Raw genomic sequence first — 24,170 nt, 5'->3', positions numbered from 1 at the left:
GTATAATGTGAAGAAGTAGGAGAAAATCCCAGGAGCCCATGAGCATTCCTTGGAGGATTGCATGTGTCCTGTTGGCCTCCTGTTGTAGAGCCATATCCAAGTTCTCCCTATTGATTAATGGCTAGAGAAGTCTATAGATATGATTTTGCTAAAACACAACATAATGAGTATGAGACCATGACCAGTTGGCATTGTCTTACCCAGTGGCATGATGGAGAGGTATTTTCCCCTGAATTTGCTTGCAATGGTGATTTCCTGCCACAGTTTCCATCCATTTCTGGAGTCTACATAATGGGCAGCAGCAGGTGGATGATGACTAACCTGGCAATAAAAATAAACTGATTAGATTAGAAGCAACAATTGACTATAAGACCCATGTCACAGCCCAAACATAAAATTCCACGTGTATCCTTGTTATTGACAACACAGAAAATAAATTAATTTACAGTCTCAAAAAAAGCAATACAACTGGATAACATTATAGATAAATTATCATTTTCTTGATTTTATTTCATTACAGGTTTAAGAACAAGAATCAGTCAAAGCTATTTGTAGGGTGTTAAGGCTTTATATGAGTGATAGTGGTGATAAGCCAATTTGTGATGTTTTGCTTTGCCGAAAAATTTGGGAAACTGCGAAAAAATGTGTGAAAAGGCAAAAGGTTTGCGAAACACGTTTTTTTGACGCGTGCGTCAATTTTTTTTGTTTGCATGTAGAAAAAATTATGCGCATCATTTTTCTTATGCGCGTGTCATTTTTTTATGTGCACCATTTTGATGTGCTTTTTTTTTTACATGATATATTGATGCGCGAAACAGATGGACTATTTTTACTGCGGGTTTCACTAAACTTTTCACCCATGACAAAACACGGAAATCTGCCACAAAACTGACCATGGCAACATTTTTCAGTCATCACTAGTGATCAGAGGCTATAAAAAACCTGACTATTACTATATGCAATGTGTTTGCATAAAGAAAGTCCTTTTAAAGGTGTTGTTCACCTTAAAATTAACCTTTAGTATATTTTAGACAGTGATATTCTGAGAAAGTTTGCAATCGATCTTCATTTTTTTTATGGTTTTTCAGTTATTTAGCTTTTTGTTCTGCAGATCTCCAGTTCAGTATTTCAGCAGGTATTTGGTTGCCTGGGTCTTATTTTCCCTAGAAACCAGGCAGTGTTTTGAATAAAACACTAAAACAAGTATAGGCGGGGGACTGAATAGGAAGATAAGTAATAAAAAAGTAACAATAGCCTCAGAGAGCATTCGTTTTTTGCATGCAGTGACCCCCATTTGAGAGCTGGCAAAAGGTAGAAGAAGAAGGCAAATAACTTAAAAAACTGTAAAGAATACACAATGAAGGCCAACTGCAAAGTTGCTAGGAATAGGACATTCTACAACATACTAAAAGGTAACTTAAAGGTGAACCACCCCTTTAAAAAGGTTGATAAATGGATCAAATTAGAAGATATATCTGAAAAACCGGAGTCTGTAGGGTGACTTTGTCTCACAGAATCACCATACCTGTTCACATATGGACCTGAATCCTAAATCATCTAGTCGGTCAAGTTCAAAGGTTTCACCTAGCAGCGGATTAAATGGTTTTGCTGTCCGGTGGACTGTGGTGGAATAGGAAGACACAGAGAAAGCAGCAATAAAACACATCTGTTCAATAGAGCTTTCACATTTCACTGCTTTATCCAGCAATTCGTGGTACTCCAAGTCTTCAGTAAGCCTCTGGAGCATAGATAGGGGCTCATTAAAATTCACCTACAAAAGAAGCAAGAAGACAAATCAGCCAGTTATGTCATGTGAAATTGCAGCGATCCAAACAAACCTCTGAATATGTAATGCTGTGACTATTAGCAATGCTGTAGGCTGTTATAGCAATTACTAGGCCACAATTCAACAAGATCTATAAACCAAAATGGAGCAATTATTTCTCTTTGTTTATATAGTAACATGTTTAAGCAGTGCTTTAGAGAGTTTGTTCATTATTTGCCTCAGTCCCTGCAGCAGTGGAGCTTACAATTTATGATTGTCCGCAATCCTTTCTGCTCAAGTAGGGATATTCTAACATTGTAGGGTTTGAGTATATATTCTGTCATAGAAACTGTTCTATTTATTAATAGTGTTCCCCTTAAAAACCATGGCAAATGTACTGGTTTTATCTGATGATGACTGCTATTTTCTGTCACTTCGCAGAAGGTGAGACTGCTGAGCTCCTTCACTTGCAGCTTGGGGAAGATCTAAAAATAACAGCATATTAAATTCTCCTTTGGAGGGTTAACAACACGACAGTTCCATCAGCAAGCTTCCCGTGGGGTTCAGAGACTTCTGCTTGTCTCATACTCTATTGATCATGTTGTTCTCATTCCAGAATCGTGTCCTTCGCCTGTCAGACAGATGTGTGTTAATAGGACACTACGCAGTAAAGATTTTTTTTGTTGACAAAGATCTTTAACTCTTGGAGGAAGGCACACATGTAAACAAAGGCATGACCTGTCTTGGAATATTAAGTATTATGCTGTATATTTAATAGATAAGCTCCCATATGTAATTAAAAAAAACAAAGTTTGCCCAGTAGCAGTAACCCACAGAAAAAAACAAGATGTTTGCTTTTAAACAGGTGATCAGTAATTCTACCTCTGAGTGGTTGCTATGGGTTACTGCACTTGGGCAAGCTCAGTGCCTTTTATTACATAACCCTCAAGGAGTTTTAAAGGAGAAGGAAAGGTTAAAACTAAGTAAGCCTTATCAGAAAGGTCCATCTAAATATACCAGTAAACCCCCAAAGTAATGTTGATCTGAGTCCCCTGTCAAAAGAAACGCTTCATTTCTTTCCTTCTATTGTGTACACATGGGCTTCTGTATCAGACTTCCTGCCTTCAGCTTAAACCTCATTGCCCTGGGCAAGAGCATGCTCAGTTTGCTCCTCTCCCCCCCCCCCTCCCTTCTCTACTGTAATCTGAGACCAGAGCAGGGAGAGACTCAGGCAGGAAGTGATGTCACACCACATGAATACTGCAGCTCCTATTCTAAACAAACAGAGAGATTCTAGAGCTTTTTACTCAGGTATGGTAAAGCATTCTACAGAATAAATATAGCATTCTAGCTTGCACTATTGCAGCTAATCTATTGGCAATAAAATGCCTCCGTAGCTTTCCTTCTCCTTTAAGGGGATCATTCAGTTTCAGATAAGGAACAGCCTGTTGGAGTGCACAGCTCTATATGTATCTTCAATTTGCCAGATGCCAGCCAGCAACACAGCCAGCATAGGAGTTTCATGATTCCAAAGTCTCTAAATCTGTGCAAAATGTACACAGACCCCTTATGACTTTCACGTTGTGATCAAGTATGCTGAGTTTTTATGCTAACAAAATACTTTTTTTAAATGACAAAATCCATTTGAAAAAAGACTCAGGTCTGTAAAGAATAATACTAGAAATGCTACATCTTGGGTCCCTTACTATACCAGCCCAGACATTCACCAGCTCTATAGCATTGATGATCCATGCCTTCATAATTGTCCCCTGTGTTCCCCATCTTTTAGCTTATTGGTCCAACCTTCTGGTGCCAGTGACACTGCACATGCTCAGTGTGTTTTGAGTAGGGATGCACAGAATCCAGGATTCGGTTCGGGATTCGGCCTTTTTCAGCAGGATTCGGATTCGCTCGAATCCTTCTGCCTGGCCGAACTGAATCCGAATCCTAATTTGCATATGCAAATTAGGGGCAGGTAGGGAAATCGCTTGGCTTTTTGTCACAAAACAAGGAAGTAAAAATGTTTTCCCCCTCCCACCACTAATTTGCATATGCAAATTCGGATTCGAATCTTTCGCAAAGGATTTGGGGGTTTCATATATGCACACAGACATCAGTGCTAAAAAGGTAACCACACACACAACTTATAAAAAGCTATTGATGGTCAGGCCCCCCCTAATAATTAAAAAAAAAACTGTGGTGCTAGGGCCCCCCATAAAAGTTTTTTTTTTTTTAAAATTGGTGGTCAGGGACCCCCTACAAGTTAAAAAAATAATTGGTGACCAGGGCCCCCCTATAAGTTAAAAAAAAAAACATTGGTGCCAGGGCCCCCCATAAAAGTTTATTTTAAAAAAAACATTGGTGCCAGGGCCCCCCTTACAAGTAAAAAAAAAATTTGGCTCATCTAGTGTGAGAGAGCACAATTACACTCTATGCACTAGTGATGCCCCCCAGTATAGAAGAAGTATGTGCCGGTGGGCGAAGGGGGGGGGGTGAAGCACAGCAAGAGCCTCCAGAAACTCTGCTGTGTACAAAGCATCATCTCTCTGATTCACTTTGATTATTGGTCTGTTAATCTCTGTATATGCAAGTCATTGTGGGAATTAGAGTCTTGGTTGCAGGAGAGCAGACTATTGCTACAATGGTACAAGTTTTCAGGACTAGCAATGAAGGGAATAGAAGGGGACAAGCAAATACTGTTTTCAATTGCAATTACATTTAGAAAAAATATATATATATATTTTTTAAATTAAAGTATATTGTAAAATGTCTTAAAATTGCATTTTATTTTTATAATGCCAAACAATATATTTGTTTTTTCTAGCCCTTTTAATGTTGTAAAATATGGAATAGTTCAGATGAGGAATGATCAGCATTCACTGTAGTGATGACATAATAAATCTATTTTAAATTCATGTATTACTAGTCCTAATACATTCAGGGCAATGTAATAAATGGGTTTGCCCACATCTAGTAACCCATAGCAACCAATACAATGTTTGCTTTCTGTCTGATAAATGTTGCTTGGTGGTTGGTTGCTATGGGTTACTAGACAAGTAGCAAAACTGAAGACCATTTATTACATTACATACAAATAGGGTTTCAGACTTCATGCATCCGTACATATTAAAGGATTTTTCCCAAATTCAGATATAAATATATATAGATATATTTGTGTTAAGGCTTTGGTGAAAAATCTGCCTGCCGGCTATTGAGAACTGTAACTGTATTCGCATAGTGCACTCTAATTATTCTGACGTCTGAGATTTGTGACGATTCCTGTTCGTACGTTGCTAGGAGGACTGCACTGACATTATCTCCTCTTTCAATTAAATACATAAAACAGGAAAACAACACCTGAGATAAGTGCTTCAAGCAGACTTCATAAGCAATGGATATTTTATTGGTACATGAATATATCACATACTGAAGCAATCCCTGGTTATAGAAACAGAGAATCAGAAAAACAAATGGCTGATCAGGACCAAGGGGTGCAAAGACCAGCAAGGTCCCCATCCCTAATTTGCATATGCAAATAAGGATTCGGTTCGGACGGGCAGAAGGATTCGGCCGAATCCGAATCCTGCAGAAAAAGGCCGAATCCTGGTCGAATCCCGAACCGAATCCTGAGTTTTTCCAAATTTTACACTGTTTCCCATGTAGTCCCAGCAATATATAATTTTATACCATTTTTTCTGGTCCCCTGTATTTTTATATTAATGTGTTTTTTTTAGACATGATCTGCCTTATCTATTGTAGATAAAATCATGTACAGTGCATTTCCAAAAATAGTGAGCTTTTTTTCTCATTAAGCATTTCAATTGCGTTTGATCCAGTTTTACCTTCATTATACTCAAAATACATGCTGACATTTGCTTAATAAGCTTTCAAACCTGGGAGTTAAATTGTCAAAACTGTATGAAATATCTACATAATGAAACACGCAGTAAGACATCTCTATCTGTAATGACATCTTTTAGATCAAGTAAAAAACCAAACTGGTTACTGGAGAGACACTAAGGGGCAGATTTATCAAGGGTTGAATTGAAAATTCAAAGTAAAATAAATTAAAATTTTTAGCTATATTTGAGTACTTCAACTAGGGAATAGTCCAAATTCTAATCAAATTTGAAAAAAATATGATTAACTAAATTTATCATGAACTGTCTCTTTAAAACTTCAACCATTCACCATCAAAAACCTGCCAAAATTTCTGTTTAAGCCTATGGGGGACCCCCTAGAACCTATTTGGAGTCAATTGGTGGTCTTTGAAAAATGTAAATTTTATTTTAAAAAAATACTAAGGGTCGAATTCGATCGAATACGATCTTACTTTGATTCGAACAATTCGAATACAGCCTATTCACCCGCACAAAAAAACTTCGATTTGTTTTTAAATAAATTTCAGTTGGTCTTTTTTTATTCAAATTTCTAAGTTATGGGAGTTTAATAAAACTCCCATTACTTCGGAATTCGACCTAATGACCTTAGGGTCATTGACTAATCCCATGGGAACAAAAGTAAAGTTTGGGTGAAGAAAAACCAGATATGCGCAAGATTTGCTGCAAAGGTGCCTTTAATCACCAACACACAACATGTTTCGAGCACAGTGCTCTTTTTCAAGTGTACTTGAAAAAGAGCACTGTGCTCGAAACATGTTGTGTGTTGGTGATTAAAGGCACCTTTGCAGCAAATCTTGCGCATATCTGGTTTTTCTTCACCCAAACTTTACTTTTGTTTGAATTTTGCTTGGGATGGAAGCAAGGGTGTAAGAGACCGAAGAAAACGTTCAAGGGTAACTATACCAGTGCATATTGGCTTCGTAATCCCATGGGAAAATGTGCATGGGCCCTAACAGGCATAACATTGTTCCTTAAAGGAACAGTAACATCAAAAAAATCTAAGTATTTATCAATGGGTGAAAGTTCATCCTTTGATAAATATGCCTTTCAAAATTACATAGAAATGAATGGAGAGTGGCAGAATTTCACTGTGGTGACCTCTAACTTCACTCTTTGATAAATATACCCCTAAGAGTCATGTTCGGCCTTCAAAATATCAGTATTAGGTACATTACTGCTCGGGGTCTCAATAATTCAAATAAAAATAAAAGCATATAGGCTTCTAAATTTGTTCTCTTCTGCCACAAAGCATTATGACAATAAATGTATCAGGGGCATAAACTAATAGTAACTGACCTGATAGCATCGGGAGCAATGCAAAAGTATCTAAACATGAAAGAACTAGTTAAACGGGCACTTGCTCATAACATGTCCCTAAAGGGATACTAAGATGTTTTTTAAATTGCCGTTATATTATCTCCAGGATCTGTTCTACTGATGATGGCACTTTAGTTCTATATTTAGAGCTGGATGAATCCTTGCCCAACTCACAAAGGAGCAATCTAGGACGTTAGCCTGCTGTGCATTGTTGCTGTCTTGTAGTACTTGGGTCCTAGGTTTGATTCCAACCAGGGCACTACCAGCAAGGAGTTTGTATTTTCTCTCTATACTTGTGTGGGATACTCTGGTTTCCTCCCACGCTCCATAAAGGTACAGTCAGTTTAATTGGCCTCTGACCATACTGTGTGTGAATGTGATAGAGACCTTAGACTATAAGCTCCACTGGGGCATGGACTGGTGTATCTCTGTAAAGCACTGCAGAATATGTTATATAAATAAGAGTAATAAATAAAATAAAGAACTGAAGGAAATTAAGTCACTCATATGTCATTACACTGAAGAAACAAAGTAACGTGTGTTAATTGTAATTACATCAATGCATCTTAAAAAACGAATATTCACAACCCACTAAGCAAATACTGGCTGATCATAAACAACTCAATGCTCCCTTGCCATGTGATTTACAGTGTTTGAAATCCTCCCAGATGCCAAGAACGCTGAAATATAAATATCATAAAGTGCACTTCACATATAACTTTATCAATGGCTTAACAGCAAGCAGTCATCATTTCTATTAATATATTCATTATCTCCCCACCAAATCTGTGATGAAAGCAAAGGAAATGCACAGACCACACAGCAATAAAATAAATCTAAATTACATTTGAGTGACAAAACAGAAATGAGCCATTAAGCTGTAATATTCTCATTCTCAAAGGGCCATTAAGAAGTCATCAGCAAACCAGCAGACATATGGGGAAGCAGCACTTTCCCAGGATTCCAGGTATCTGTTTGATTTTGTACTTGAACAAGCATGAGAGCATGGAAATGTACAACCAGCCAAAGGGAAAATTGCTAAAAATTAAGGTGTTCTTTGGGGTTTCTGATTCTATTATTTATATTTAAAGAAACAGTGGAAGAATCAATGAAAATCAGTCCTTGTGTGGACCGAGAGGCACTTTAGCACTTGCATCAGTACCATTGGTAAATGAGCCCTGTTAGCTTTTAACCATCACAGTGGTAGATGGGTTGGGAAATTCCGGAAGTGAATTGGTCTACTTTAAATAAAGGTCTGCCAGGGACAGTCATTGCAAAGCTTTTGATCTCATACAGTACCTTATGACTTGCACAGAAACAGCTGCTCTGAAAAGGCATTAGTGATAAAGCATAAATCTTCCACCAGCTGGTGATATAGTCTAAATCAAAACAAAGCTTTTAGGAAATTATCCTGTTTTGTAGCTATCGTGTAAATTAGTCCAAAATATGGGCAGGAGCTGTAAATATACAGTATATATATATCTGGCCAAAATGATTTTTCCCCCAGTTGCCACTTTAGCAGCACATATGAAACTCTATACTGTTTTAAAAGAATATATGGAATCTAAAATGGGATCTATAATGTCTGTATATGCTAACGGGGTATATATGGGCTCTAAATAATACAATTAGGATATAAGGTATTCACCTTATATCCTAATTGTATTAATTCGAGCCAATATACCTAGTACTGCAGAGGGAAGGCTGAGGTGCTGATATATGGGCCGTACTATTGATACAGAAGATTTTCTGACAGCACCCAACATTAATTAGTGCAGCATGCGTCACTAAGCCTTCCCGTGATACCAGCAGTAACATAACTTACACCCACAGGCTGTATTACATTATTAGATCTGTATATTTCTAGGCATGCCTTTTGAGAAGCAAATGTCCTACATAACAGAAGTAATACAAGTATGCAATTGAGGATTCATATTACATTGCAGTATCCTGCCTTGGCAATATTTAGAATTATTACTGCATCAGACTGGCTTTCACTTGTTGCTACAGCCTATTGGTGTGTTTGCACAGCCCCTGGAAAAATACATGACACGTGGTATCAGAAAGTTTCCAATGTACACTGATTTCTCTACTTAGGTCGTAAGCTTTAATAGGCAGGACCTTCTGTATTTGATCCATAATTTAATGCTTCTGCACATTGTTGCTGTTACTGATGCCCTAATGTCCTTTTATGCTAGCACTTCATAGATATATGCTACTAGACAGTGGCCTTGTTTGCAAAACTGGCCATAGTGCAGTAACACATAGCAACCAACTACATTAACCTTTTTATTTTATTACAGGTAGAATAATGCAAATACGTCTTTAAATGGCTGTATGTTATACTGCACAGGGGCATACTTTATTATAAAGCATGTAACAGTAGCTTGGTTCCTTTTATACCACAAACTTATAGAATAAGGACTGAGCTTGAGAACAACTATAAGATGAAACAATTGTGATATGGGACAGATAGACATGTCCTAACCAGAGCTCTATTTTAGTCCAGTGCAATATAGTTAGGGTATTCGCCAGTCCCTCCACCAGCTACTTTTGGCTCTACCAGCGGATATAGTGTTTGTTTTTTTAAAGCCACCCCCTAAAGCCCCTAATGCTCATCCTAAGAACAGGCACTCCAATTAGAGTTGCCACCTGTTCAGTTTTGACCCGTACAATTCTTGACCCCTTTTTTGTGTAAGTCAAACTGGCCACCCTAACTCCAGTGACTTATAGGACTATGTCCCTGGTCTCAACCATGCCCCTCGTCTGGACTGTTTATCTCCAGGCTTCAAGGGACATAACACAAGTCCAAGCTAATATTGGCTTTACCCTAATTAAAGTGTATTACTACCCAAATTACTAGTGACCTTACTTATAATCATTTAGAGTATTTGTGATTGGTAACTTTACTCTTTATTTTGGAAAATGTTTCCAGTATATGACTAAAGAATACCTTTATCTAAGACATCTGGCTTCATATAAAATGTAAAATCTGCAATGCACCGAGCTAATTACTTCTGCCACCCTTCAAGCTGAATTCACACTGTTATTTTTATCTGAAATGTTTAATCTGAGGTAGAAATCTGTTCACAGGAACTGCTAGGTCTCCATACAATAAATTGTCTAAATGAAAGAAGACTCCTGCTGCGGAGCTGTCACACGTCTCTGAAACACCACCAGTGCAGGTGCCCTTGTCAGCAGCATTCGGTCTTCTCCACAAGATGGTTTATGAAGTGCTCCACTGTTAAAATAAATCTAAATGATCCCTTACCTGAATATAACTAGAAAGCCTGCAAGGATATAATTACACGTTTCAAGACCAAGGATTCAAAAGCCATTGGGGCTGGATTCTACGACCCTTAAACAACACCGTGGGGTATCTCACAAATTCACTTTACAGTCCTGTGGAGAAAGCTGAATTTGAAAAGAGGCCAAACGAAAATATATCATGCCTACAAAAGCAAACCAAGCAAAGACCAAGCCAATAACTTGTATACTGGGAATATAAAAGCTTGTGGATTAGAGGTTAGCTTCAGCAGGAAGGCAGGATGGTTGTAATGGAGCCCTTGAACAGAAGCCTTAAAGGGATTCTGTCATGATTTTTATGGTGTCGTTTTTATTTCTAAATTACACTTTTTACACTGCAAATAATTCACTCCACCGTGTAAAATTTAATTCCTAACCCAACAAGTGTATTTTTTTTAGTTGTAATATTGGTGTGTAGCAGCCATCTCAGGTCATTTTGCCTGGTTATGTGCTTTCAAAAAGAGCCAGTGATGCACTATGAAACTGCTTTCTGGCAGGCTGTTCTTTCTCCTACTCAATGTAACTAAAGGTGTTGCAGTGGGACATGGATTTTTACTATTGAGTGCTGTTCTTAGATCTACCAGGGAGCTGTTATCTGGTTACCTTCCCATTGTTCTGCTGACCAATTGCTGAGGGGGAAGGGAGGGGGTGATATAACTTGCAGTAAAGAGACTGAAGTTTATCAGAACACAAATCACATGACTGGGGGCACCTGGGAAACTGACAATATGTCTAGCCCCATGTCAGATTTCCAAATTAAATATAAAAAAATCTGTTTGCACTTATGAAAAATGGATTTCAGTGCAGGAGCAGCACTATTAACTGATGCATTTAAAAAAAAAAAAAAGTTTTCTCATGACAGTATCCCATTAATATGGGGAGAAAACTTGCATTGTGTAACAGGCAATACAATCCGTCCATTGAAAGCATCTACATCCTACTTTTATTTCCACAATCATACAAATATAAATGGATCCAAAGCATTTAGTATCTCAGACAATCCTGTAAATACATATACGTACAAGATCTCTGTACATCTTTGTTCCATATAACCATCTCACTATTCTTTATACATTAGGGGGGTTATTTATTAAAGGTCGAGTTGTGTTTTTCTCAAAAAAATTTTAGTTTTTCAAGGGTAGTTTCAGTAAAAACATTTTTCGGGATAAAAAAAACCTAAAGTATTTGGAGATTTATTATGCCCTGAAGCTGCAAAAAGCCGGAATCCGAAAAAAATTCTACAGCTAAAACCTGTCAAGGTCATGTAGAAGTCAATGGCAGAGGTCCCTTAAACCATTTGAAGATGTTTTCAAGATTTTTGTTTTTTCTTCGGTGGTTTGCACTCGAAAACTCGATCAATATGAGGTATTCAAGGTTTTTTTCACCAATTTGAGTTTTTTGCATTCAATCGAGTTTTTTACATTCAGGTTTTTTCATAAATAAGCAAACATTTGAATTGATACGAGGTAGGAAAAACCTCACAAACTCAACCTTTCATAAATAACCTCATGATGTTACTATGGTGCTAGTAATGTGCATGTAACCTTTGCCCTTTTCTCTCTCCAAACCTATTGCATGTTCTAAATAACCTTATTTACACAACACTGTGTATAGTGAATGCCACTCAGAAAGACCTCTGCCATGTGGGAAAGAAACACAGGTGCAGAATCATTCTTGTCACACCCAACAGCTCTTAGTAGGTGCATAGCTACATTATACAGTATATCCCATCCTGTCCTCAAGTACTATAGGGTACATGTATATCTACAAGTGCAATTTTAGTCCCCACATTTTCCCCACAGTTAGTTGCACACTGCACAACATCACCAATAAAGTGCATAAAAATGCACTTCCATTTAGTTGCACTCGACCCTGCCTAGTCCTTCCTAACTTCCATTATGCATTGAGAGTTGTGCCTACTGATACTGGGGAAACCTGGAGCTACCACCACCACCAGGACCAGGCTGTAGCTCCAGGGTTTCCTCAGTATTGTGCTTCAATTGCACCAAAAGAATAGGGTGCACACATCACTTGTTCACCAAACACTGGAACTTTTGCTGCGAATACTGAAAATGATGAGACGGACTGCAAAAATATTTAATACACACATTGGGCAATCAGTTCTGGCAGGCAATTCCATCAAACGCATAGTCTTGTTGCAACTGCAATAATACCAGAAATCCATAAAAAACTGCATTGTGGGAAAAAAACATGGTACTTGTGCTCAGAACTGCCGTTTGCTCACTGCCCTTGCAGACATACATATGCCCTTATGTGTCTAATAAGCATCCACTATCATAAAGCAGACAAACCCATTTCAAAGACTTTATTCAGAAGGCAAAAATAGCCCTCAATCACAAAATAACCATTCATGTTGCACTAGTTTTTACTTTGGTTATAATCTTCTTTGATGCACACTAATATCTAAGCATATATTTTAAAGTTCCATTGAGCTAGTCTACAACCTGGGATACAGATAATATCCTCTAACTGGGCAAACACGTTGCTGGTTTACACAATAGCTACAAAACTGTCCCTGTTGATAAACTGTGGATCTGAACTCTGCAACGTTAGTAATTTTGAGATCACATATGCAGAACTCTGCAGATTTGAAATCTCATCTTCCTTATGTTACCAAATCTACCCCTATATGTAAATCTGCCACCAAAATAAGAAGTTTTGCAAGTGGTTCAAATGAGACATTCAGGTGCAATTTGAACTTCGAAGGCTTGAGTCCATCCCATTTGCTGCTTTACCCGTAGAAGACAAATTAAGGTTACCAAATCCTAATGAATCAGTATCTTGATCAGCACCCCAAAACCCAGTTGAGGAACCTTGGGAGCACCAAACATAACTAATAAGAATATCCCATGTGTAGGTCACAAGCACAAATGATTATATCAATATCATAAGTTGTTTTTGCTGATATGGTTGGGCTGTCTAGTGATTCAGATATATCAGATGTCTATTGGGAGTAGCTACTTGGATAGATAAGGTTTTTGACTTTGTCTAACATGAAGGGAATATCTAGTAGAGCAAATAAGAGTTTGCCCCAAATCTCATCTTAAATTGATTTCAGGTGCCCCACAACCCCCACCTACACACTATTATACCCTTAGTATTATACCTTGTTGACTATTATTTACTTTTTTATGCAAATCCAATTTGTTTTCTTCCACTAACAATACATTGGGGCAGATTTATCTTTCCTATGGATTTGTAGAACCGTATTAATCAAATGGTGAGTTCTAACTTCCACCCATTGATAGATATAATTCAATAAATCAGTAATTTTGATAAATCTGCAACCACTAGTTTTCTTGGGACAAGAGTATTGTATTTTCTGTTTTCAAGGAAAATAAATAAAATTACCACATCCTCCCTCTCTCTCTCTCTCAGTGCCCCAGTGCTGGAAATAATAAAGAAACTCACGTACAGGCATAGGGATTTTGGATAACTCTTTGCCAATGCAGTTCTTCATTATACTCCATAGATTAAGGCTGTAGTTTGGTTTGTCAGGAATACGTGTTCTTCTCCTTTTCTTAGGTATAAGTTCCTTGCGCTTAGATTCATGATTACTTTCCTGGGAACTATGAAATGCCTGTGAATGAGAAGCAATGGATAATTAGAGAATAGCATTCACATGATCATCTTAGAGAGATTTTATTTGCCATGCAGAACATCTGGATGTTTGACCCAGCAGTCCCACATATGCACTGACCCAAAATGGATAACAAAACACAAGCCTATAGCTATAATTAATGGTTGTTTATATTGTTACATAACAAATTACATAAATACATTAAATAGAAAACACAACTTAAAATTAGAAGATAAACGCAGCAATCCCCTTTAACTGTTCATATGAATTCCTAGACTAGAGTGATTTGCCAGTTGAAGGTCACCATGTTTAGTGAAGGAGGCTATTTGGTGGTAGGTAAATGAGATTTAACACTTGTCTCTACTGAAAGGCAGACTTTCTCTTTCTCCATGACTTAAGGTAACATATTCTTGCAGAATATTTCTATGAAATAGAGTAATATTTGTGCATATTGCTTCATGGGATCACCTTAGTATAGTTTTGCTCTAATGTGCCCTAATTATAATTACACAAAAATAAGGCAGCTGCTAAATTTATTCTGTAATACGCTGTGCCCAGCTGTGAACAGCTGTAAAGAGCAGCTAAAAGTACATATTAATTGTCTCTGGGGACATGAAATTATGCATGGAGCATGAAGCAAACACTGTGGAATTTATGCTAAATATAAAATGGTAAAGAGATGGTCGGTTGACTATTCCCTACTCGTCAAAATCCTTTTCTCTCTCTCTCTTGCTCCCAAATGCCATGTCATTTCTTGTTATTTGTTTTCTATTCCACCCACTCTTTCTGCATCCATTTATTTGTCTTCCTTCTCCATTTTTCTCTAAGATGTCTCCTCCTTTTTTTCTATATATAATCTATATAACATATAATATCCTTATATAGGGGCAAATTCCCTATGCGCCGCAAATTCGATAGCGACCGCTTCACCCACTTCACAACACGCCAGGCGTAAAATCGCCAGGACAATGCTAATTGCCTAAGATGCAAAGTTGCGTCCAGGGCGCCGAACACTGGCGAAGTTGCGCCATCGTTACTTCGGCAAGCAAAGAGAAGTTGCGCTATCGTTGGCTAATTTGCATACGGCCGGGAAGTGAAAGTTGAATGGACGTATATGTTGCAGCAAATACATTACACTACACAAGCCCAGGGAACCTTAATAAAAGAAAATAGAGTTGTTATAATGCCCTACACATGAGCCCTTTGTATAGTTTATGTGTCATATGTTAGGAAACCCAGTTACCCCAAAAAAAATTTACGGTCTTTTTCAGGCTATAACGGCAGCATTTTTTTGGGACTTAGAAAATTCCTATCCACTCCATTGCACTTTGCCTGGTCTGAGACCATATGAAGGCAAGTCTGGCGCAAGAGGTAACGTTCAGTAAAATCCGCATCTTCGTGAATTTGCAGAGTTACATCCGTTCGCCAGAGCAAAAATTTGCCTGGCGTTAGAATGCGAAGCAACGCTAGCGTCTATCTCCATCGCTAGCGAAGTGACGCCTGCACCAGTTAGGGAATCGGCGTAGTTACAAAATGATGTTGCACTGGGGAATTTTCACTAGCGTTAGTCACTTTTAGGGAATCTGCCCCATAATGTCTTCTGTCAAGCCAACTCTTTGGACTACTAAAGTATCTCCATACAGACTATATTTATGGCCAGTGTAACACTTCGTGCCTGAGGATACTTAAAAGTGATGTAAGCTGATTTTATTTTACTCAATAGCAATAAAAGTGCCTATGGAACAGCATATGGAGTAACATAACAAAAATATTTGCAGCTTGTTCCAACTCATTAGAGTGGCAAGCTAATTGTAGAAGTTTCAAGTATTTTCATTGTGCCCAGTGGCATAACAATGGTATGCTGGGCCCCCCTGCAAAAACATCTTTGGAGGGGCACGGCACGCGCCTATCCTGCCCAACCTCCACCTGCCAGCCCACCTTCCCAGACGTATCCCCCTGCTCCCCGCTGCGTACGCAAGTTAGGTAAGAGAGAAGTTGGGGAGGGGGGATTTTTAAAGCAATAGAGGAAGCAGACCTTGTGGTCACTTGGTGGCTCGGGGGCAGGGGGGCCTCGACAGTGAGGTCTGCTATAGAGAAAGCAGTCTGGACCCCTTTCCTCTGAGCCCCCCAGCAACTGTATTACAACAACAGTACTACAGTACTACATATTGTGTAAGTAACATATTGTGTATATATTGTATATGTAATGCAGCTTTCCATATACTTTTCCTAATTTTAGTATTACAGATGGGGCACTCTGTCAATCTTCTTAAACAATAACAGCATGTTGTGCTCTCCATTTGTTAGAACCATGTCCGATAATGGCTGCTTCTTATAACTGTAATCAAAACCTGAAACCCAAGGTTAGTGCCCATAGCTTAACATTGACTGTCATTCCTGGTATATCAAAGGAAATTACCCCCTGGTAAGTATAGGGGGTTATAGAACAACTACAAGTTGAGGAGCTCAAAATGCCAAGTGTTACATAGTCATACTGCAAAATACAGTGCTATTTAGAGAAAAAAAACAAATGTACAGTAATAATCTCAATCATTTTATAAATACACCATTGGATTAGAACAATAATGCTTACAAGCCAAAACATACTGATTTCACATAAAATACAAGTTAGAAAAGGAAAAGGCACTTTCTAAACACAGTTAAAAAGATCTGAAGGGCCACATGTCGGGCATCCCTAATCTAGATACTGCAGATATACTCACATTTTCTTCAAGATGCCAGTCATCTGGGTGGCCTCCACTAGCACTGCTCAGGTTGCTCCCAGAATGCCTGGAAAATATAGTGTTGCATTACAAATGGCAACTGCGCAAGATAAGATACAGTATTTTAACCAGGATAATATAACAGCCACTGGTCCTCTGTAACTAATGCTTCCATTAAGTGTAATAGTTAGGGCCTTGTGCCACACATATCAGAAATAGATGCTGAAATGGTCTACATTTAAATGAGGCTTTGTATAAAAAAGGTTTTTGTAGGAATGCATGCGTTATACCCCCAGTCTTATTCCACCCCACACCATACACACACACACACTTGTGCAAGCATCTCATAGCGAAGTTGCGCTAGCGTTCGTTTGTGCCTAGCAAAACATTCACTACTCGCTAGTGATCTTGCGCTTAGGTCAATTTGCAAATGGCGGGTAATTTAAAGTTGTATGGAGGTCTTTATTATAAACGTTGTTGCAAATGCTTGAAGTTACCCCTTTTTATTACAAATGTCCAGGGAACCTTAATTGAGAGTTAATATAATGCCCTACACACAAGCCCACTGTAAAATGAATGTTCCATATGTTATGAAATATCTGGAGAAAACAAGTTAGCCAAAAAAAGTTCAAGTCAGGGCTTTTGCAGGCAATTCCGCTTCAGAAAAGGAAAATTTGCCAGCGATTTTGAAACTTTGATGCATTTTCGGCCCCAGGATATGATGTAAGTGACAGAAGATTGAGGAAGATCTAGCTGCTTTATAGAACTTCACACTTCGAAAGAGGTAACGTTCAGTAAAATCCGCGCTTTAGTAAATTTGCAGAGTAACGATCGTTTGACAATATGGCGATAGAGTGTGAATGAACGCTAGTGACGGCCCTGTTCGCTAGCGAATTGGCGCCTGCGACTGTGTGATTTGGCGATTTCCCTACGGGTGGCAATGCTGGCGAAAAGTCACTAGCATTAGCCACTTTGCTCTTTAGTAAATCTGCCCCCATATATACAGTATATATTCATGTGGCAAATATCCCATAATTACATTACTATAAACATCATAACTAGACATTCAGGGTTTTTGGTCCTTTTATGGTACATGTATGGGATCCATTATCCGGAAACCCGTTATCTGGAAACAGATCCCATATCTGTATGTTTTCTATCCACAACCACAAGGTTAGCAAATGAAGTTAGATTATAAAAAAAATTCCATTAACTGCATTATTTGTTAAACCCTACGCAGTGATTTCTGTTAATTTTATTTTTTTAATATTGAATCATACATGCCGTTATACTTTCACTTTCTTTAACAGCACAAGCATTTTAGCGATAGTTTTTGCGTTTGTCTGTTGATTCTTTAAATATCCCCTGGGACTGGTGTTTTATTATAGAAGCCAAGATATTGCATATTGATCTCCCCTTTCCAGGGCAGCTATAGCTGACGACAGCACAAGAATGAACGTCTCAGCTGCCAGTAAAAAAGAATATATCTGTAATCGAAAATATCCATAATTCACGCGCATTCAGGTATATTGGCCTTTTCTCTTGGGGGTACGTGAATGTTAGTTTGTCAGGAGGCTGTGTAATAGCTTAGAGCTCGATAATTTTCTAAAGGGCAATAAGTTAATAGAACATATCTTTTCTTAGCGTTGTAGGTGTTTCTTCTTGTAACTGAAGTTGATGGCATGTGAAAAACAGATTTCTTGAATAGAGCTCAAATGGATCTGTGATACCAGCTTGCTACCCTGATGCAGCAGCCCTGGTGGGCCTGGACCTTCAGATGAATACTGCTCTTAGTGCAGAGAGCACATCTGCCTGTAGGCAGGTGGTAAGGACAGGGCTTCACTGCACCAAGCTTGCTAGTGCTAACTAACTTGTGCATCTTACTCAAATTAGGCAGTGGGTAAGGGGTAAGATAGGGGATGCCTATGTGCCTATGAACACAGGAAGTACAGTATTCATCAGGAGTGAGTGATTCCTTGCACTACATTTTGAAGCACAAAGTTGCGATTTATGCAACATACACTAAGTTTATTGTTTATACTTATATCTATAATTATCGGTTTTTTTGGAAGCGAAATAGCACATGGTAACTATACCACCTAATTAATCACTTAACAGCACAAAGGGTGTTTTAAATTATTTATAGAATTACTACACTATATTATTTTAAACCTGTTTTGTTCCGTCCTCAACAACTTGTTTTTTGAGGAATACAGCAACTCATCTTATTGAATCTATTCTTTTGAACGGGAAGAGGAGAGCCCGACCGTGTTTTTTGCTGAACTTTGGAACATACCAACCGGGACTTTCATAACCTTGGACTTTATTTAAGTACAGTATTCATCAGGAGTGAGTGATTCCTTGCACTACATTTTGAAGCACAAAGACCTGTAATCTTCCCCAACTCTGCTGTTTTAAATAACCCCCTTTTCAGAAATGTGCGGGTTATTAAAATGACCATTCACTGTTTGTTCCTATTTGCTCCTTTTATTTGCTGAAACAATGTATTATTTTCTACCTCCTCGGTTATATGAGTTGACCTGCCTGCAAACTTCTATGCCAGGAGTCCCCAACTTTTTTTTTTTTACGCATGATCTACATGCAAATGTAATAAGAATTGGGGAGCAAGACAAGCATCAAAAAATTTCCTGGCAGTGCCAAATAAGTGCTGTGATTGGCTATTTTGTAGCCACAATGCGGACCGGCAGCCTACAGGAGGCTCTATTTGACAGTACACCTGTTTTGTATCCAACCAAAACTTGCCTCCAAACCATGAAATAAAATAAGCATCTGCTTTGAGGCCACTGGGAGCAACATCCAAGGGGTCAGTGAGAAACATGTTGCTCATGAGTCACTGGTTGGGGATCACTGTTCTATGTCACTCCAATAGCCCACCCAAAGGCATGGCATGAGCATGGGAATGTGGACAGGATCAGACAGGATTGCAAATGAAACTCTCCATTACAAGGACAACTTCCTAGGTGTTCACATAGGCTTTACAAATAGATTCCATAGAATAATACAAACATCTGTACTAAGCACAATCTGAGAGTTCTTTTAAAAAATAATCTTTGTGCCCACAATTTACACTGCTACCATTTTATTATCGGCATACCAGATGGTTGCACAGCTTTCACTGTTGTGCTGTGAGTTGTCATTGGGCATAAGGAGATTGCAGAGACCTGTGTAGAATAATTATGTCTGACAGTGAGCTAGATTATTAACTCTGCGCCCATTAATGATGTGGATTCAGCAGCAATCATGATGAAGGAAAGGAGTTTAAACCAAGCGATAGCTTTGCACCCTAATCCTCTTGAACGTATTGGCTACTTCATATCTTTACCAATATAACACAGGCTAATTAAAGCAAGTGACATACAGGAAGAGTAAAAGCAGTTATTCAGTCTTCAAGCATCTACTAACTCACACACTTGCATAGTATGGAAACCTTCTCCACTGTGAGGCAGCAGTATAAAAAGCTTCTACTGTGAAACTCCCACTCTGCTTGGGCCAAAAAGAGGGCAACCACACTACCTTCTCCTACTGAGCGCTTGCCTATGATATGAATGATCCACCTGGAGCTGAATTGCTTGCATTGACTGCTGATAAAGCAGGAATCTGATTACTACCGGGGGAACAATGCAAAATATAAATTCAAAAGGAAATACAGGTATAGGATCTATTTTCCAGAATCCTTGGGACCTGGGGTTTTCTGGATAAGGGGCCATTCAATAATTTAGATCACCTTACTTTTAGTCTAGTAATTAACATTAAATAAACCCAATATGACTGTTTTGGCTTCAAAAAGGATTAATTATATATTAGTTCGGATCAAGTACAAGTTTTATTATTAAATAAGGAAATCATTTTTAAAAATGTTAATTATTTGGTTAGAATGGACTCAATGGGAGATTGTCTTCCCATAATTCAGAGCTTTTTGAATAACGAGTCCTTTCCCTATAATAGCACTCTTGAAACTGAAGTGGGGGTGCTAGAGCCTTGGAACTAACAAGGACAACTATATGACACTGGGTATATTACACAAGACTTCCCATTATAGCATTATAGAAAATGTACAGATAATACTCCAAACACTGTAACAAGTTCCAGTGACAACAGTAAGCCCTGTTTACAAAAATATATTTTACATGCTATTTATGGCTTTTGTGTAGGACAAGTTGATTATAATTTAGTTATAAATAAAGGAACTTTCCTTTATAAACTTTATGTTTTTAATTATAATTTATAACTAAATTGTAATCAATGTGTAATAAACAAAAGTTGAAAAACTTAAAAAAAAACATATAGGATTGTTTTGCCACCAATATGGATTTACACAGCTTAGTTACCATCATGTACAAGGTACTGTTTTATTATTAAATGGATCCCATAAAAAAACTAATGTACACTTGTGTTGTATATTAGGATATTAGAAGCCACCTATGAGTTCCATGACCTCTATTAAAGACCTTTTTATGGTAATGCATAAAAACTCCCATAAACTCCCATGAACTCGAAATTAGACCAATCAAAATTTATTAATAAAATTGCATTTGTCAAACTCGGGTGAATAGGATCAACCCGAAAACATGAATCAAATTTGAATCGAATTAACAACTAGATTCGAGTTGTAACAACTCGATTCCAGTTTTAAAAACTCGATTTCAGTTTTAAAAACTCGATTCCAACTTTTTCCCCCGAAAAAAACTCGAATGTCAGGAAGGCTGCAAAAAACTGTAAATTGATCCCAAAAAAAAACTAGAAAATTTGAATTCGAAATTAGAATTTTCAATTCGACCCTTGATAAATCTCCCCCATATAGTTGTCTTGATGATCCTATGATATACAAAATTTTACAGGTCTCTCGGTAATACAACAGAATTTCACAAAGTTACTGGGGAAATCCAAATTATTAATCAGTGTAAAATATTTAGTGTTTTCCCAAATGGTAATATTTATCATGCAAATTGTTTGTACAGATATAACAGTACCTGTGCTGTTTAGGGTCAGCTGTTACTGTGATAAAAGCTGGTGCGTCCTCCATGGCATCAAAGTACTCTGTCTCCTCATCTTCATCACTGGCTTCCCCTTTTATAGCCTGGGCATTCCCTATAAGCAAATGTAAGTATTTAAGCTATTTTTTATCAATAATAATCCACACTCAATTTTTGAGGTTATAATACACACCTAGTGGTTAAAACAACAAACCACAAATCAATTCATAAGTAAAGGGCAAGCAACAAGAAAGAAAGAAAATATCCCATAATGGCCTCATTAAACAGGAAACCTAAAATTGGTACACTTGGTCACATAAAAAGGTCCTCACACAGTAATTTACAGGGCTGTATTTTGGTCCAGTGCTGCCCTAGGTACCGGATCTTTTTGCACCCATTGGCACATGCACAGTGATATAAGCAGAATGACATCACAACGCAACAAGTATACATGTGACTTCACTTCCACTGCCTTTGGCCCAGAACCCCGATCAGTTGTTGGTGAAAGGACATGGATCCAAAGCCTTAGATTTCTGACCTGTCTCTCCAAGGCAGAGCCCACCAATATTTAGTACACAATATCATGTAAATAACATTGGATGTGGCACATGGGAAGGCACCTGGAATTGTGTAATACTGCGGTCTGTTAGGAATGTGTATTTTATCTATGGAACCGCTTACTCTATCAGTTGCTGCAGGTTGAGTAAGAGAACCTCTGGCAATAATATTTCTTACACAGATCAAGTGAACATAAAGATAAAACAGAATTCTGAAGTGGCTTGGAAGCTTTCTTCAGGAAATGATTAAAGAAATGTTTCAGTGACAAAGAAGGGACTGTAGCTTCTAAAATCTGAAAAAGGTTGCAACTAAGGATGAGCACATTTTTTGGCTGGTACAGTTGATTTTGCTGGCAGTGAACCTTTTTTTTCATGAATGTGCACTAGAATTTTTTCATGTATCACTTGTATCGCCATAAAAAAAAAAATTCACCTCTAGCCTTCCACATCTGCTGCTTCTTTGCAATCTGGAGAGACAGCGGCATTTACTACAGTGTATAATTGATGGAAAATGAAAAGGGGGTTTTAGGCAACCTGATTTAAAGAAAGGCTATCTAGTTGGTACGATATTTTTTTTAGTTATAGTTTAGTGTAATTTTTTATGGTATAGTTTTATTACTAAATAACACTGTTTTATTCTTGAAAAAAAACGTTTTGTCACGAAACGCGTAAGGCTGTGTACACAATAAACTCTTCACTTTGAATTTATTTGCCTGGTGGAAGATTACCTTTATTGAGTGCCTGCTCCAAAGTTTTTTTCGGTTTGTCCACTCCCCGTGCTGAGGGCAACTTTTCCCTTGTGTGGTAAGTTATCAATTTCTTGAACCAATACATTTATTTTTTTTAGTTTTTTTTGTGTAGGCAGCCATCTCAGGTCATTTTCTCAGAAAGAGCCAGCACTTCACAATGGAATTGCTTTCAGATAAGCTATTGTTTTTCCAACTCAATGTAACTGAAGGATCATAACTTGGGTAGCGGGACTTGGATTTTTACTATTAAGTGCTGTCCTCATATCTACCACTAGGTGGGGCATGGGAACATTTTTAGCAATGCAGGTGTCAGGGTGCTGTTATCTGGTTACCATCCCTTGTTCTGTTGATAGGCTGCTGGGGGGGGGGCGGTGATAGGACTCCAACTTGCAGTGCAGCAGTAAAGAGTTACTGAAGTATATCAGAGCACAAGTCCCGTGACTGAGGGCACCTGGGAATCTAACAACATGTCTAGCTCCATGTCAGATTTCGAAATATAATATTGAAAAAAAATCTGTTTGCTCTTTTGAAAAACTGATTTCAATGCAAGATCTGCTGAAGGATTGCTATTAACTGATGGATCATATTTTCCTGTTATAGAATCCCTTTAAAGTTCACAGACGACATCTTCCACGCGATCTTCTTCCTGCTTTGAACGGCTCATTCGCAGTAGGATCATTTTGCCGGTACGATCTACTGCGCATGTGCGTGACTTTTGGCGCATGCGCAGTAGATCCGTACCGGCGAAATGATCCTACTGCGCATGCGCCAAAACGCTGTTCACAGCAGGAAGAAGATCGCGCAGAAGAAGATGTCGTCTGTGAACTCCCTGGACTGGACCTGCGCAGAAGGGTAAGTAACAAGTTAGGGGCATTTGCCCAGCGGGACGGGTAGGCCAGGGGGGAGGAGGGACGGTGGACAACCAACGGGAGGGGGGGTGGGGGGTTTGCGCCGACTAGGTTTCCTTCCCCTTTAACTGCCATGTGATTTTAGTTTCCCACTGACCCTTGTATTTTGGTGAAATTCTTCAATTTCCGTAAAATTTTTTGCAGTTTCAAAAGCAGCAAAGTACAAAAGCAGAGTTTCTACCCAGGGCCCTCATACTTAAAAGTGACACAAAGCATCTTGTAGAATGAGAATAACATGGCAAACTATGGTAAACTATATATGGCACCTGGCTTCCAAAACAAGTGTTACCTTTACAGTGAAACCTACAGATCGAACTCTGGAACTGGCCCCCTTTGGGGGACACAAGA

At 38.3% G+C, this 24,170-nt stretch overlaps 1 protein-coding gene across 1 annotated transcript in view; it reads right to left on the bottom strand.

Moving 5' to 3' along the window:
• The window catches only part of osbp2.L (oxysterol binding protein 2 L homeolog), a 136,589-nt gene that overhangs the window by 15,301 nt on the left and 97,118 nt on the right, over positions 1–24,170 (bottom strand). The window contains exons 5-9 of the mRNA XM_018263951.2: positions 21,606–21,723; positions 16,615–16,681; positions 13,727–13,891; positions 1,526–1,771; positions 201–321 (exon numbers count right to left, since the gene is read on the bottom strand). Coding sequence (XP_018119440.1) covers positions 201–321; positions 1,526–1,771; positions 13,727–13,891; positions 16,615–16,681; positions 21,606–21,723 — 717 coding nt within the window. The remainder of the gene's footprint in view (positions 1–200; positions 322–1,525; positions 1,772–13,726; positions 13,892–16,614; positions 16,682–21,605; positions 21,724–24,170) is intronic.

Source organism: Xenopus laevis, chromosome 1L (genome assembly GCF_017654675.1).
Source record: "Xenopus laevis strain J_2021 chromosome 1L, Xenopus_laevis_v10.1, whole genome shotgun sequence".
In the NCBI taxonomy this organism is placed as follows: domain Eukaryota; kingdom Metazoa; phylum Chordata; class Amphibia; order Anura; family Pipidae; genus Xenopus; species Xenopus laevis.
Note: the sequence above shows the minus strand (reverse complement) of the source record. Positions and strands in the feature narration are given on the sequence as shown.